The 17,612-nt window shown below is 40.4% G+C and overlaps 1 protein-coding gene across 1 annotated transcript; it reads right to left on the bottom strand.

Annotated features, from left to right (window-relative positions):
* Positions 1-1,803: 1,803 nt before the first annotated feature.
* On the bottom strand, positions 1,804-16,970 carry LOC308085380 (uncharacterized protein). The gene is made up of 11 exons (XM_080428528.1): positions 16,861-16,970; positions 14,885-14,982; positions 14,110-14,235; positions 13,627-13,732; positions 12,374-12,543; positions 12,050-12,177; positions 11,663-11,807; positions 6,681-6,808; positions 6,338-6,479; positions 5,635-5,750; positions 1,804-5,236 (listed from the first exon to the last, which is right to left on the bottom strand). Exons 3-11 carry the CDS (start codon positions 14,198-14,200, stop codon positions 5,009-5,011), a joined length of 1,254 nt encoding a protein of 417 aa, XP_080284654.1. The 5' UTR covers positions 14,201-14,235; positions 14,885-14,982; positions 16,861-16,970; the 3' UTR covers positions 1,804-5,008.
* Positions 16,971-17,612: the final 642 nt, after the last annotated feature.

Raw genomic sequence — 17,612 nt, forward strand, 5'->3', positions numbered from 1 at the left:
GCCGGAAAGAAGCGATTAACACATGAGCACTTTAAACCTATATACACATCGGCGATTTGAAAATAGCCGATCTACAAGCTCACAATGCGTCGCGATGTGACACATTGTGAGCTTGTAGATCTGCTATTTTCAAAAAGATCTTGGGGAAAAAAGTGGAAAATTTGAAATATTTTAAAAACATTTTAACAATGCAAATCTTGTATGGAGGTCCCTGGCACAAAACGTTTTTAGATGGGGATACGCGGACATATCAATTTGGGAGTCCTTGACATGAACATGTTTGAGAACCACTGGTTTAAACCACATTAGTAAAAACAAGCCCAAATAAGCAACTACACTTTAGAAACAGGCCCAAAAAAACACAACCTACAGTTCCAATATTTACAAGCAACTTTACAGAAAAACAACAAAGGCAGAGAGAAACCTCTTAACTCCATATTCTAACTTTTGTGTTCTTTCGTAAATCAATAATGCCCTATTTAATTGATCATACATACTACAGCGTCACACGAAAGCGTCAAAAGTAGCAGGCACGAAGCGACGCGTTTTGGGCTTGTCGATCTGCTATTTTTGATACTTTTCAATTTTAATCCTGAAAAGTAACAGTTTTGGACATAATGTGGTTTCCACACGACAAAGACGATATGTTTCGTAATGCATTGAATTCTGAATTAAATCAAGTTGTCCTGCTGCAGGTTGAAGGCCAAGGGGTTACAGTATGTCTTGTACAGGTACAGGACGTAGTTCTAAGTTCTGTTTTCTCAGAAACACAATGCCTGGTTTCTGTACAATAAACCTTTTGTTCCACTTTGAAACAGAGAAATCACCTTGACAACGACAGAAACCCACAAACACCTACTCGAAAACTGAAATGAGTGCCCTCTCTCACACACACACACACACACACACACACACACACACACACACACACACACACACACACACACACACACACACACACACACACACACACACACACACACACACACACACACACACACACACACACACACACACACACACACACACACTCACTCACACACACAGGATGTTCACCGGGGTTTAGCAGCAGGGGGAAAGTTCAGACTAAAACGCAACATTGCGGTTGACATAAGATGTGTGATTGTGTATATACAGTACTGACCATGCAATGCACTCTTGACTTTCCACAATGACTCAGACTGCAGGATGCAAAATGGAAACTGTAACTTATCTGAGAATACACAAAATGTTAACCTGCCCGCCTATGAGTAGTCTTCTCATCCTGGGCATAAAAGCCACCGAACATACATACGCCGATACACAAACACCACATGTGGCCCATAATATGGTCGCATATGAATTCATGTATCAAGTAACAGTGGAATAACATTCTTAATGACATATTACTTTGGTTAAGTCATAGTTACTTCCAACATTAATTGATGATGAAGACAAGGAATTCATAATACATTTATGATGAATTAATTCTTAAATAATGTATTAGTTAATCATAAATTAAGCGTTCATTACGCGTATGAATGTGCCAGATAAGCCAGTGTTAGCATATATTCAGGACATCAGCAGAGTATGTTTATACCAAGTATCACTTGGTATAAAACAAGTATAATGAAGTGATTAAAACAAAAATGCCAAGACTGTGCAGTGCCTGCCTCACACATGAGGCACTGTCATTTCCACTTAACATGTCTTATTCACCTATCAACCAGAATAAACAGTAAGCACATTGGTGATATTCCAGTGCAGTTCAAGGCCAGGATCAATCTGGATGTTGAGGCAAACAGAGTAGGAGGCACTACAGTATATATTACAAAAATAGACATTTATTCACTCTCCAGTTGGTACACAGTTCCACCGCCCAGCTGCCTTGACTGAAAAAGCAGCCTGGTTAAACTTTGTATACCAAAATGTGACACAACAGTCTCCTCTAGTGGAGGGTCTTGGCAAGACTGTGGAAGAATCACACTAAACAAGGCCGACTGCATCTCCTGTCATACTCAGAAAGTCACATACATTACAAATGCATCTCAATACAACTATTGTATTTAACCAAAGAGCAATAAAAACAGTCCTTTGTTGTCATTGTAGCCAAATGTAAGTTACTCGTCTGATAATGTGAACAACAATCATTCATCTTTTGTTCACATCATACATTCACTGCATTGCAATTATGTTTACAGTCCAATACATTTCTTTCACATCTTGAGAATGAAAACACAAGGAACAAGCAGTTAGAAATCCTTACTAATGAATTTCCAAACACTCGTCAATGTATGAATTTCACGTAACCATACCGGCGGGCCTTTAACAAAATGTTTCAGAAAGGACAATGCAGTGCGTTGTTCTCCCTCTCTCTCTCATTACAATAATAACTCATCATTTGACTATCTTGTAGCTGCACATTAACAATATTATTAATGGGATTTCTATTTATTCCTCAATCAGTGGTTCTCAAACCTTTAATTTCAAGGACCCCCCATAACTCTCAGAGTTACAGACCTGTAAGGGTCCATTTGGAACCCCATCAAGGAAACCAGATGGTCCCTGGACCCCACTTTGAGAAACACGGTCCTAGATTTATTTTTTATTACACACTGGAGTCGGAATCGGTACATCTCTACAAGTGACTCAGTGACTCAATATTTGTGTTTTGTGCTGGAGCTGGCCGTCAGGTATGAAGGTCACAACATGCAGAGGGTTAAATAAATCAAATAAATGAATAAACAAATAAGATGCAGAGAGTAAAATAAATGAGATGCAGAATGCAAATGTAAACAAGATGCAAAATGAGCAAGGATATGGTAAGGTAAGGTAAATGTATTTATATACACGGTGCCGTACAATAAATTAACTAAAATAAAGAACATCACATTAAAATAGAACAATAAAAAAATAAGTTACAAACAGAGCAGCAAAAATAATGCATATAAATAAACAATACATAGAAATAAACAACACTACAAACCAAAATGTTTGCAAAACTGGCATTTCTTAGGGACAGTGGTAATTCATTCCAGAGAGTGGGGGCTACCGCTGCAAAAGCGCCATCACCTTTTGTTTTCAGCCTCGTTATAGGGACAATGAGAAGGCCTTTGTCTGAAGATCTAAGTAGTCTCACATTAACCTTGGAAAGACTGGAACAACGGCAGGCGCAGGGTTGACCAGTTTATCAATTGTAGAAAACAGAGCTCTGGGATTACTCCCATTCCTAATAGTAAGATAGGGGATAAATCTGCCTCCTTCACTGTCTGATAAAAGTTAAAAGCAATTCTTTCAAATGTAAGTAATGAACCTCCAGTCTAGTATTTTTTCACTCTGGGGATCTCATTTTAAACAAGCTTAGTGCTTTAATGAGCCTTCCAGTTTAGTAGACCTTGTATTGTGAATTTGTACTCCCATAACTGTTCTCATGTCTTACTAAATAAAGTACATCAATCAATCAATCAAACTCTTTTAAGGCCACATAATGCTTTCATTCATCCAGGGGGATGTACAGTATTACATGAAGAAATAGATTTGGTTTTAAAAGGAGCAACCAAATCAATGGCTGACCAACGTAAATGATATAAACAGCCAACTAAATCATTAGTCTGAGTGGGGAATGTCACGGCCTTACTGAGATGAGTAAATGTGTTAGTGAATTCTTCAGCAGAGTGGCTATTGAGAGTGCGGGATCTGATTGAGCGTTTCGTGGATTGCGTGTCAACATTAAAAACAATATAAAAATAATGGCAGACTGTAATTGTCAAAAACCTCACTTCCAGTTTAAGACTTGTATGACCCCCTTGTAGGATGTGTTAAGATCACCCGAGGGACATCCCATATTGGTCCATGGGAAAATGTTTTAAAATGTTTAAAAATATGTATTGTAATGTTTGCCTTTGTTAAATGCATAGAAAATGTTTCATTTTGCAGTCCATCAAATTAAATGTTGACTGTTAAGGCCTTGACATACTTTGTCTCACACTGAAAATAGCCAATATACCAGCTCACCATGTATCACACTGCAACGTGTTCTGAGTTTAAGGATTGGCTATTTTTGGCGCGCGACATCGCATGCAACTATTTCAGAGGATTAATGCAAAATATTGATTTTAAAAAATGCATCGAAATGACTGTGATACAGTATGTCTTCTTATGTACTAAATATATACATACTGTTGTGGTGGTACTTGAGGATTGTTACAAAAGTGGTCCAGAGCTCAAAAAAGATTGACAACCACTGATTTAGTGGCTCTGTTGCTACAAAGTTACTCACCACCCAATATGGGAACCCATTCGATAAAAATTACAATTTTTGTTTTTGTCTCTGGGGGTGCGACCTCTATTTCATGTTAAACAGGAACTCTGGTTGTGCTCCTGTGTTTATACTGACAACAACATTACATTACATTTAAGGCAGTAGCGCAGACACATTACTTGCCACCTGGGAGCATCTGTAAAAGTCTGTGGCTTTTCTGACACAATGTCGGTCATACAGTATATATCCCAGTGGTGTGTTATAGGTTTTCTTCGGAGGGCATACGATAATCATTCCCTGCGCATGGTCGCGGTTACGCTTGTGCGTGGTCAATGGATGAAGTGGTTAGTAGAGGGCTACGCTTTTTTTCAAAAAATACTGCACGTCATACTATGTATATAGCGTAACACGGTAGAACACACCACTGATATATCCTGTATAGAAGGAAGCTTGCATCCACTGATCAGCACAGTTCCCATACCAGGGAACATTGATGCGGTCAGTCAGGATGCTCTCGTGGTACTTATGTAAAAGGCCCACAGGACCAATGCTGAACTTCTTCAGTCACCTGTGAAAGTAGAGGCGCCTTCCTCCCCACCGCCTGTTCAGTGTGTTTGTCCCAGCGATGTGAACTCCAAGGAATGGGAAGTCGCTGGCTCTCTTCACTGCGATATGTCTGTATTATTATTTTCTTCAAATAATGTTTCTATTATCTTTGAAAATTGGGGAAGTTAAGAGACCTGTCTGTAGGAATGTCTGGCCGGCTGCCTAACTGGTTTCCTGGTCGGACATCAAACCCTGTTCCTCCTTTGGGGTTACTATGTTGGTTTCCTTGGACACTAAACCCTGTTCCACCTTTTGGGTTATGCTGGTTTCCTTGGACATCAAAGCCTGTTCCTCCTTTGGGTTTATGCTGGTTTCCTTGGACATCAAACCCAGTTCGATGTTGGTGTTGTACTTGTTCTCGTTCCCGCTGTTGGAGAAGTGGTCAACAAGCTGGCAGCCGCCGGGGAGGGGCAGACAGAGACATAAGGGGAAAGTGAAGATAAAAAAGACAACACCAAGTTCTTCTTTCATTCAGATGTGTGTTATTATTGGACACTAATTTGGATGAATGAATGAATTATTTTCACATGAAAAGGTATATAGATCTAAATTGTGTTTATCGGAGTACCAACATGTCGAGTGACTTCATGACAGTTGGGTTATGTCAATATGTCATCATTGCACTGTGCTACTTGTAAAAGCACCTTGAGCTAGAGCTAGAGCTTTTATCATTATGATAATAATCATAATGGCAATTATCGTTGTTAGTAATAACATCTTCTGTTCACTGGGACAATTAACTACATAAACGCACAGTGTGTTAGTGTGCGTTGTATTATTGTACCTACCGTTTGTACCAGAGATTTGCGCCACTTTTTGACACCCCAAACGATGATCATCACCACTAACAAGCCGACCCCCACCAACACCGCCATGATTATTCCAAACAGCTTCAGGGTTCCCCCTGAAAATAAACACACGGATACTATCTTAAAGTAAAATTGGCCGGAGGGCAGACCTCTGATGTCACGCTCATGTCACCATAACATATAAATGATTCCCAATGCAACTATGCCCAAATATGGAGTGCGTTGTCCGAACCCAATTTTAAAGTCCTTACTCACACTTTTAGCGGAAATACTGTACTTTCTTTGCACTGCATCAGCGTGCACACATCAGTACACACACACGTGGGTATGGGACAGAGAGAAGAAAACATCCAAGTGAGCAGCAACAGAGAAGCCAACTATGTAACACAGCAGGCTCCAAGTTCTAACAGGGTTCCCACTCAAAATGACCGTACCATAGGGCGCTCAGGTGCACAAGGTTAAGGTTAATACTACCGTGGAGACTAGGAGTTTTTAATCCTCCCGCTTGCCTGGGTATGAACACAATTGGCCGTTTCGCAGGAGGGAAGCTGGGTGGGACTGGGTGATCCCTGTCGCTGCACTAGCACTACTGTATGTTAAGCAGGGTACGGAAACCACGAGGAACAGTGTGTTCCACCAAGTGCATTCATGAAAACAACCTTTTTTCATTTTCTGGGCTTACCTGACGTTGGTATGAGCACACAGTTAGGACAGCTGGGAGGACCGAACTTTCTGTTGTGGAGGAAACACTGGACGTAGGCGCAGTATTTCTTTCCCTCAGCCAGCCCTCTGATAGTCATCATTGAGGAGGTGGAATTGTATTCCTGTATGGACAGTAGATGAATATTGGACCAAAACGATCATTATACCATACTGGCATCATGATTTCACACATTTATCCGTCATTCTTATCCAAACCAACCTGGACCAAGTTCAATTCCTAGATAACATTTATAATACAAGCAACCACTATCAATCAGTGTTTTCCCTACATAGAATCTATTTGGGCATTTTAAGTGTCTGACCTGCACTGGTTGTCCTTCCAGGCCATAGTAAACCATGTAAGCAGCATGCTGCCACAGGCTACGGTTCAGCTGTACAGACAGATAGCCTGGCCCAGCACTCAGCTGCTGAGATGGGCTGCAGGAGTCACCTGGGAGAGAGTATATGGGAGAAAGTTATTTTCAAAGAAGGGTACACTGGACCTATATAACAAAGTTAGAGAGGACTTGCAGATACTGGTGGCGGAGGAGGGATGTAGTAGACAAACAAAGGAAAGGAGCGACCCGTGTTGCCGAACTACAGGGAGTGAGATCAAAACAGACCAAAGTTGAGATTACAACTTGTCTCAAGGGCGCGTGCTTCAGAATTCCACCACACTCCTGGGCAAGGCCGCGCCCCTTGAACCCAAACACGCCCCCACGGCAGTCTTGAGTGACAGCAAGGCGTCCAAACACGCCCCCACGGCCGTCCTCTATGATATATGATGATATCAAGGCGATATTAGATTTATACTTATATTAGATTTATATTACACTCTTAGTTCAGTCAGACAACTCTTGGATTAGATTTAGAATATATTTTTATTGAGCATACTTGTGCATAGATATATGAAGCATAGTTTGGCGTCAGGGCTCTGAATCTATTCATTCCCTGTAAGCATGAACATTTTAATAAATGTTACATGCCAAATAGAATTTAAAGGGAATGAATTAAGACCCCCATGGAGATCTAGAAACAGAGCCTACAGGTGGATGCCGGGGAGGCGGTTGGATAAAGAATATTCATGGGCAGCAGCATACAGTGAGGTAAGCGACAGACAGCAGATGATACGGCAGGAGACAGCGCAGCCAGAGAGAGAAGCCAGAATGAACAGGTAGGCAGAGAAGTTTAAATAACCGCCCAGATCAGGGGAAGAGTGCATGTGACTAGCGCTCTGCCTTGAGTTGCCTGCCTGAACTAGCTCTGCGAGCTGCACATCATTTCTTTCTTCTAGATCGCCTAAAAACACCCTTCTGTTTGCTTCTGCCTTTCACAGTTATTATTTCCCCTTTCTCTTCTGGGCGATTTTCCATATACACATATATATATATATATATATATATATATATATATATATATATATATATATATATATATATATATATATATATATATATATATATATATATATATATATATATATATATATATATATATATATATATATATATATATATATATATATACATATACATATACATATACATATACATATACATATATATATATATATATATATATATATATATATATATATATATATATATATATATATATATATATATATATATATATATATATATATATATATATATATATATATATATATATATATATATTATTGAAACATAATATGGGCTCCAGCAGTAGATAAATTGTGAACAGGTAGGCAGGTGGTTATACTGTATATACATGCATGCAAGTATTTTTTTTATTCTTTTTTTATTTGTAGAAGTGATTCTACAAATAGGCGTAGCTCTCTGCCTATCTATTTGTAGTTCTCTATAAGCCTATCTGTTATTATTTTGAACTCAACAATAGCTGCAATAGGGCTGGCAAGGCTGGTGTCGCTCCGCGGCTGCGGCTAGCCCCGCCCCCGGTCGGTGGGGTCGACATCTCCCTTCACTTCGCTAATAGTAGCCTGCTAGTTAGTGCTCTTTCATTAGTGTTTCGCCAAAATGGGAATGAATTGTTGTATGAAAACTGTTCCATGGCTTCTCACCATCGACAAGTTGAGAATAAAGGGGCTAAAATGGACAACGGACTAACTTTTCACCGCATTCCCAAATGGAAGCCAGCCAGGTCTCCCGACGTAACAAAGAGACGATGCATGGCTTGGTTGTCTGACAGCCCAGATGACAGAAAAAGACGTGGAAGAAACACGCAAGATAGCACACCTCAGGATCCATGTAGAGAGGGTTATAGGCACTATACGCAACAAGTACCATATATTAAATGGTAGGGTACCCATCACTCTGATGCATACACCTAGCCTGGTTCCAAACAGGCTGATAATCAGGCTAGCATAAACCAGGAGTGGGCAGGACATGACAATCCTTGACAAAGTTGTCTGAGCATGCTGTGATCTGACTAACTTGTGCACCAGTGTGGTTCTGAAACTATTTGTAATAGTACCCTTCTGCATAGTAAAAGCAGATATGAGGTTATGCTCTGTAGATACATTATCTGTTCCCTTTTTATGTACATAGTAACCTGTACATGTTTTCAAATAAAATACATAGTCTTTCTACATAAAATGATTATATGCAAATAGAACCGAATTCTTTCACATGGCTAAAATGCATAGGCCATTCTATCATTATGCAGTGCTTTCATTCAATGCAAATATAACCGTATCCTGATGATGATGATCAGATCACCAGTTGCCTCACGTGTTAATGATCACATTATAATATGGATGGGCAGAGACCATTTTACTCCTCTTTGAGCCTGATGAGGTTCCTTTTTATACACATAGTAACCTGTAAATGTTTTCAAATAAAATACATAGTCTTTCGACATAAAGTGATTTTATGCAAATAGAACCGAATTCTTTCACATGGCTAAAATGCATAGGCCATTCTATCATTATGCAGTGCTTTCATTCAATGCAAATATAACTGAATCCTGATGATGATGATCAGATCACCAGTTGCCTCACTTGTTAATGATCACATTATAATATGGATGGGCAGAGACCATTTTACTCCTCTTTGAGCCTGATGAGGTTCCTTTTTTATACACATAGTAACCTGTAAATGTACCTTGTTTTCAAATAAGACACCTTCATGTGACGTTGACTTACAGTGGTTACTTTGTAGATTTTGATTATTATTACAAAACATACAGTAACCACTTCAGCCCATACATTTCGGCCATTTGAAAATAGCCGATCTACAAGCATTTTGAGCTTGTAGATCTGCTATTTTCAAATGATTATACATTTTATACATTTGAAAGTTTGTTTTTGCAGTTGGCTTTTAACATTGTTGATGTAATTCTTTGGATGTACCGCTGTGTGTACTAGCTATATAGTAGTGTACCCTGTTGGATGGGTCTGTAGACTGGTAGTGACCCAACCAACATGGTGAATCTTGGCCACGCCCCCCAAATCACTCCCCCACCCAAGCGAACTTTGCCAGCCCTATAGCAGAAAGATGATGAGGCATGTTAATTAATTAGAAAGATGCAGGTGTTATATAGGCTACTCCATTCTACATTGTATTACATTGGGTGGCATATAGCCCAGACCTACTTTATATTATCCTACAATTTAGCTAGACTAAAAAGCGCAACTACTTCAGACTAAACTTGCATTCATTGGAAAATCGCCCAGAAGAGAAAAGGGGGAAATAATAACTGTGAAAGGCAGCAGCAAACAGAAGGGTGTTTTTAGGCGATCTAAAAGAAAGAACTAAGAGTGGCAACCGACCAGGCGTTTATGTAATATATAAGTATAAATATAATAATTGCGTGGCGTCATCGCCTTGAACTGCGTTAGCCTATGTTCTCATAGAGACGGCCGTGGGGCGTGTTTGGACACCTCGCTGTCACTCAAGGCGGCGTGTTTGGGTTCAAGGGGCGCGGCTTTGCCCAGGAGTGTGGTGGAATTCTGAAGCAAGCCTCAAGGGCATGTATGTAGACTAGTGTGCTTTGAGGAAAGGAGCCATCTTGTGGCGATAGACCGTAATAGCAGCCTCTGACTGCGTTTCAGTTAAACAGCTGTCATCTTCTAGCCTGGTAAACCCTCCCTCCGGAAATCTCAATTCCATTTCATTTCAGGAGTGAGTCTGGCATGATCCGCCTGTCTGCAATATTGGCTGTGCTGGAGTTGGGCGGGAGTAATACCGTTGACTGACAACCCCTTCAGCCAATGATAATTTTTCCCCTTCAGCCAATCAGCAGTTCACCAGTCTTAATGTGACGCGACGGGACTTTTGAGACAGCCATACCCAAAATGGGTTGCCTTTTTCGGGTACAATGGTGTCACTGCCCGCCCCTACCGGTTCTCTAATTTTTTTTTTTTAAATAGGCTTTGTCATGATTAATTGACCACATATATGAAGTTAAACAACTAAATTCTATCCAAACGATATCTTATAAGTAAATTCCGTGCCTCAAAATAGAAGTTAGAGAGCTTTTTGAAGTAAAAAAATAGCGGAGAATTGGCCGCACAAGAAAAAGATGGCTGCCGTTCGTGTTTTGGGCTCACTCGAACTCGCCACCTGATTGGCCAACGTAAGCTGTCAATCACAGAACAATGAGCGACGACGCTGATAGGCCCGGCCGTTTGGCATACAGAGCCAATATTGCAGAAAGGCGGATCATGCCAGACTCACTCCTGAAATGAAATGGAATTGAGATTTCCGGAGGGAGGGTTTACCAGGCTAGTCATCTTCGTCCAAGTAATGCAGCCGCTGGCCACGTTTATTTATTTTAATGGTTCAACCGAGTACCAGGGTTTTTTGGGGGGCATTTCCAACGGTTTAACATTTTGGAAACCTCCTAACTCTACTTACTATATGGTTCTATATATATATGACACTGGGAAATAAGAGCTTATTAAACCAGGAATCCTTCTGTCATCTGTCCCCTGCTATCGAGCTCTGTAGCATTGATGGTATAGAGTCAGCCTAGCTGCTTACCATGCAGTTGACTGAGGTTCAATTCTCAGCCAATGCACCAGGGCTCGGTAGGAGGGGGGAAGCCGGCAGGAGTGAGGAATGTGGCTGTCAGTCCAGCCGACTTGATTCCTCCGGACGCGCATATAATCCTCTCCTTGCTCGGAGGCGGGACTAATGCACGAGTGGAGTGAGCGACTGTGGAAGTCGGGGTATTGGAATTTGGCCATAGGCTTCGTTAACTTGAATAATTTAGCTCCAGCACTGTTTTCCAACAAAGCATGGGTGAGCAGTAGTATATTGTGTGTGGACATTCCCTTCTTTTGACCTTAACCTAGGCTTACCTGACTCTGCGACGCACTGTAGACAGCTGGGAGGACCAAACGTTTTATTATGGAGTAAAAACTGTACATATGCACAGTATGTCTGTCCCTCAGCCAGTCCCCTGATAGTCACCGAGGAGTTGGAGGCTTCATGTTTTTCATATTCCTGTATGGACAGTAACTGAATATTAGATCCAGTATCCCCACCAGACCAAAAACATATTGATTTCAGGATTTTACACATTTAGCTGATATTATTATCCAAACAAATTTGGACCAAGTTAATCTCCCAGATTTTGTAACATTATAATAGTAAAACCATAAAAGTAACCATTATCAGTGTTTTCCACACATACAATTATTTATTTTAATTAGACATTGTTATACTATAGAGGTGTCTCACTTCACCTGCAATGGCTGTCCTTCCAGGCCATAGTAAACCCTGTAAGCAGCATGCTCCCTCAGGCTACTGTTCAGCTGTACAGACAGATAGCCTGACCCGGCACTCAGATGCACAGATGGGCTGCAGGAGTCGCCTGGAAGAGATACATACTGCTTCAATGAGAATGGAAAAATATATTTGAGCTTTAACTGAGTCCAACAGTCGGTACAGGCAGTATGTATCCACACACACAAAATATGGATATAGGATTTAGTTTCTCACACCATCCATTGAGAAATATGTATTGTTTTGGAACACACGCACACGCACACGCATGCACACACAAATACCCAGTCTTTTGCAGGCTTCAGCAGGTTGGGAGGTGAGGTTGTGTGCCTGTGCTTTGACCCTCAGCTCCACACACTCATACTCTGCCGCTTCCTGAGTACTTGACACATCACAGGAAGTCAGGTGTGTCTCAACACACGATGCAACATCCTTCCAAGACTTGGAGTCAAAGCTGAGAATGAAAAATAAACATCAATCATGATTAAACTCCCACAGTAGACCCATATTGTGGCCCTACGTAGTTCAATTGTTACAACAATGGCCCGTTTCACAAAATCTAGACCACTGGTTCTCAAACTTCTCAAACATGTCAAGGACCTCCAAACTAATATGTATTTGGCCACCCCCACCTGAAAATATTTTGTGCCGATGAAGATTTATGTTTAAAAAAAGAAAGAAAATGAAAATTAGCAGAACTACAAGCTCACAATGTGTCGCATCACAACGCGTTGTGAGCTTGTACAGTGGCCATTAAAAAAAAAAGAGTATAAAATAGGGTTTAAGCGGTTAAACTGATCGTGATGCTAATTTCGCTGGACCTCACTTTGAGAACCACTGATCTAGAGTCTAGAAGACCGTGGATTAAGCAGAAGTTTTATTCTGTGCATCATTTATATATTAATAATATTATATAATATGATTTGCTTCCTCATAAGCATGCTTCTCTGATTCAGGATCAGTACATCTGTTACTGAACTTGAGGGCTGTTGAAAACAAAATCATTGATCAACCTCTTCATTTTGAAGGAAGCCGTGGACCTGCATTCATATGAATTTAACCTGGCTTCACCTCGCTGCACCTCAACTAAACCTGGCTTGGCAGCAGGGGTGCAATGCTCACTGGACGGCCTTGCACGCCGTGCCGGAACCTATTTGACCAGGAGCACACGCAGGCACACGCATAGATTTAAAACTACTTTAAATTCGCACCTCAACAAAGTTTTCAAAGGCTCCCGACTCACACCTAGCGAATTAACATAGGAATAAGCCTAGATGCATATCAATTGTCCATTGTGTGACTTGCAGTGTAGGTGTTAAGCGACGTGCGCGTCAAGTCATTGTATGTGCAAGAACATACCAAATGAGCATTGCATGCCTGCTTGGCAGACATGAAACAGAATAAGACAGGATACACTGACTAGACTTCGTCAAGCCTGGATGTCTTAATTCTACTTGTTAAAACAGACCCCAATGCTAATGGTTCCATGTCCCTGTGTAGTTCAACAGTGTAGATGACATCGTTTGTGTTGCCGTACCTCCGGTACTGTGCAGTGTAGTTGGTGACAGCGTTGTGTTGACTTGCAGGAGTCCAGCTCAGTGAAGAGTTGTCAACGTAGACAGGCTGTGGTGATGGCAGCTCCTCTGTATGTACAAACATCAAGACACACATCAGCACCGTATGAAGAAAGAAGGCTCTTGATCAAACTCTGACAATTGAAGCCTGTCTTTTATTAACAGGGTGCAGGCACATAAATGTGGCAACGTTTCGACGTCAATGCGTGTGTGTGTGTGTGTGTGTGTGTGTGTGTGTGTGTGTGTGTGTGTGTGCATGCGTGCATGTACAGTATGTTGTTGTGGGTAGATATTACAGTTGAACTACACACACTAAAACCCGGTGTTTGGTCAAGTTTGGTATGATAATGCTTATTATTACACCTACCCTCCACACACACACACACACACACACACACAAAATGGCATGTCTAATAGATGTGGAGACAAGTTAAGAGATAACTTACCACTGGAGTCCCTTGCAGCGACACAGCGTGACAGCAGCAGGAGGGGGATGATTATCCAAATGGACCTGAAGTGGAACGCTGGAGAAAACATCCTGGAATCTCCACGGAACTGCTGCCGTTCTTGGTCTGAAGGCAGATTCAAACACACTTTCAGTCAAGGCTGTGTCATGGCGTTGCTGTCGGGTGGAAACCTCGTATCTCCATGTTTCAAATGTTTATGTTTTTTCGTAAATGAATAAATACCTTACTTCATCATACAAGACTGTCACACCTAAGCAGTGAAAATAGCTGTTCTGTAAGCTCACAACGCGGCGCGAAGCAGCACGTTGTGAAGCTTGTAGATCGGCTATTTTCACAATTTTCCTTTCATTCTATTTTCTTTCCCCGTTTTCTTAATTTAGGGTAGCCAATTATTTTTAACCCCCTTTTTCTCAATTTAACCCCCTTTTTCTCAATTAATTCCTCCCCACACATTTCTATGTTGTCACTGCTGTTGTATCCTACTGCCTTCGTCCTACTCCTCCCTCCCAACACTCCCTGCTGATATGTGCCACCCCCCAGCCCGTAGGAATACATGCAGTGACAATTATCACCCTCCTCGCCCGGCTTCCCTCCCCCCGAACACCAATTGTGTTCGCATAGACGCCCGACAAAGCCGGATGCACCACGTGAATCAGAAAAAAAACAATATCCATGCGTAAACCAGTTTATGATCACAGCATTTTGAACATGTCAGGGCATCAGGGCGTTGATGATACACATTTCAAATTGCTACCTGTCTGAGAGAGGGAGAACACTCTATTGTCCTCATTAGTAGGTTCATCAAACAGTTCTTCTGTTTCAGAATGGCAGTGGAAAGGTCATCCTGTGGATCTGTTAAAACATAGATGAAAAAAAAAATGAATATTATTATTATTACACTTATTATTATTATTATTATTATTATTATTATTATTATTATTATTATTACTATGTCATGCCTCTAGAGGAAGCTGTTGGCCAGATCTTTTATTTTAACACAGGCTTTGCGGCAGGGTTGCCATGTCCGCTTAATATAAGCGACTTTGGGCTTGTTTTTCTGTAAAGTTGCTTGTAGATATTGCTACAGTACAGTGCGGGACGGGTTCTATGGACATTGGACGGGTTTGAATTTTTTTTTTTTTTTTTTATTAGGCAAAAGAATGTAAAACAACACAGTTACATTTATAATACTTTTGTCTAAAAGGTCCGGCCAAAAAAGTCCTTGCGGACTTGTTTCCGTTGGGGTCCTTGAATTAATTTCATAGACATATATAGTAGCAACCAAACAGTTCAAAAATCAACATGAAAATACAGATAATACAGAAAAAATACCACTATGTACAAAAAAAAAGAAGCATGAAAAAATTAAATGAAAAATAAATGTACAAAAAAAAAGGGGGGGGGGAAGCATGGAAAAATAAAAATTATATACAAAAAAAAGCATGAGGAAATACAAAATATGTACAAAAAAGAGGAGGGGGGGGGGGTCGTCTGTCTACAGGGAAACTGGTACTAGCTCCTCTTTCGGCCTCCAGAAAGATGAGTTTTTAGGGCTGTTTTGAATGAGCCCAGCGAACTGCATTTTTTGAGGGATGGGGTTAGACTATTCCATTCCTTGGTGGCTGTGCTATAGAAGGAGAATTTGCTTTTTGGTTACGTTTTTTTGGGCTCGTTTCTAAAGTGTAGTTGCTTATTTTGGTCTTACTTCCTAAATGTTGTTTAAACCAGTGGTTCTAAAACATTTTCATGTCAAGGACCCCCAGATTAATATGTATGTAATGTATATATGTTTAATAATAGTATATACAATATTTTGTACCAGGGACTGTCTGCCCCATACAAGATTTGTTTTCTATCTATTCTCCAGATTATTATTATATTTTTGTTTTAAATATCTGATCTAAAAGCTATTTCTAAATAGCTGCAGTGCCTAGTCGCTTCTTTTGGGCTTGTTTTCATAGACCCGTTTGCTTATTTTTGTCGCAAAATCTGGCAACAGTTGGTCCACAGACCACTTCCTGTTCCTGTGTTTACCTTTCTATCCTGTCCCTTAACCGACCTCTAGGAATTTTACCGAAATGTTGCGTCTCGCCATTGTTTCACGTGTGTCTCTTATTGTTTTTGCAAGTCCGTTGATCAAATGACGTGAAAACGTGCGAGTGGTCATTTTATGTACTATTTTATTACTAGTAGAAGTGAGGAGTTACCACCCATCTTTCATAGATAGCTTCGTCGTTAGCCGATGGTTCATATTAGCATCTAGCTAGCGTTAGCCTCTCTGAGTGAGCTAGCCCAGATGACACAGCAAAACAACCCGAGAAGGACAGTGGACAATCTCACACGTTAAATGTCATGGATTCACTTGAATGAAGAGTCGAGCGACTGCTATGTTTTACTTAACCTCGCATCAGGCCATTGGTTCTCAAAGTGGGGTCCTTGGGGGTGTTCTAGGGGGTCCCCAGCAAAAGTAGTTAATGTAGCATCACAATCATTTTAACCACTTTAACCTTTAAACTTTGGCTATTCAAAAATAGCAGATATACTAGCTCATATGAGCTTGTAGATCTGCTATACAAGTCTTGAACATTCGTGAACATTATAACACAAATATTGGCTGCTGGGGGTCCAGCAAGTAAAGCTGGGTTTCAACAAGTAAAGGACGTGATGTCAGCCGAGGTGATGGCACCATTCATGATGTTAGGACACTGTTATTAATGTACTTATTCTTACCCCCGATGATGCCATGGTGGTCCGATTAAACATGTTTCGGAATAGGCTACCAGACGTCTGTAGACACGCAGGCTAACCACTGACTGAACAACAGCACTCTACCAGAGAGTGTTTCCCGAATGAATGTTCTGGAATATTCGGGACTTTTTTTTATGGAACTTGCTAGATTGAACCGGTTTGAACTCCTCTCTCTGCTAGCATAACCACTCTGTATTGTAATAAAGCCTGTCTGTCACTAAACATGAGACATCCAATAAAATCACACTGAAGACACTGAAGAGACGTGAAAAGCAATTGTTATAAATCCGGGATGTTTGCATACAGTATACAAGATGACAATAACATAATACTGTTATTCAACATATACCCTACCAGAAAATAATAACAACTAGTTGAAACAACTGTTTACTTGTTTGTGTGTTGTTGTTTTTGTTTTTTTTACATTAATTAACATACCATTATTGTCTTGGCAGTAGTATTGCTTATGCCTATGTTTATTTTATGAGTTCATTATAGGATTGGAAACCAGTTTACAGCTACAAAACCTGACAGCAGTGATGGAAAGTAACAAAGTACATTTACTCAAGTACTGTACTTAAGTACACTTTTGAGGTATTTTTTACTTCACTGGAGTATTTCCAAATTTCAATCATTTTACTTCTACTCCACTACATCTCAAAGGCAAATATTGTACTTTTACTCCACCACACTTATTTGAAAACTTTAGTTACTAGTTACTTTGTAGATTTTGA

This window comes from Gymnoscopelus braueri (genome assembly GCF_963280865.1).
Source record: "Gymnoscopelus braueri genome assembly, chromosome: 5".
Lineage (NCBI taxonomy): Eukaryota > Metazoa > Chordata > Actinopteri > Myctophiformes > Myctophidae > Gymnoscopelus > Gymnoscopelus braueri.

Coding starts and splice junctions, on each gene's coding strand:
- LOC308085380 (XM_080428528.1), bottom strand. CDS start 14,200: ATGTTTTCTCCAGCGTTCCACTTCAGGTCCATTTGGATAATCATCCCC. Junction 12,178..12,373: donor TGAAGCCTGCAAAAGACTGG/GTATTTGTGTGT, acceptor TATCTCTTCCAG/GCGACTCCTGCAGCCCATCT. Junction 6,809..11,662: donor ACAGTGCGTCGCAGAGTCAG/GTAAGCCTAGGT, acceptor ACTCTCTCCCAG/GTGACTCCTGCAGCCCATCT.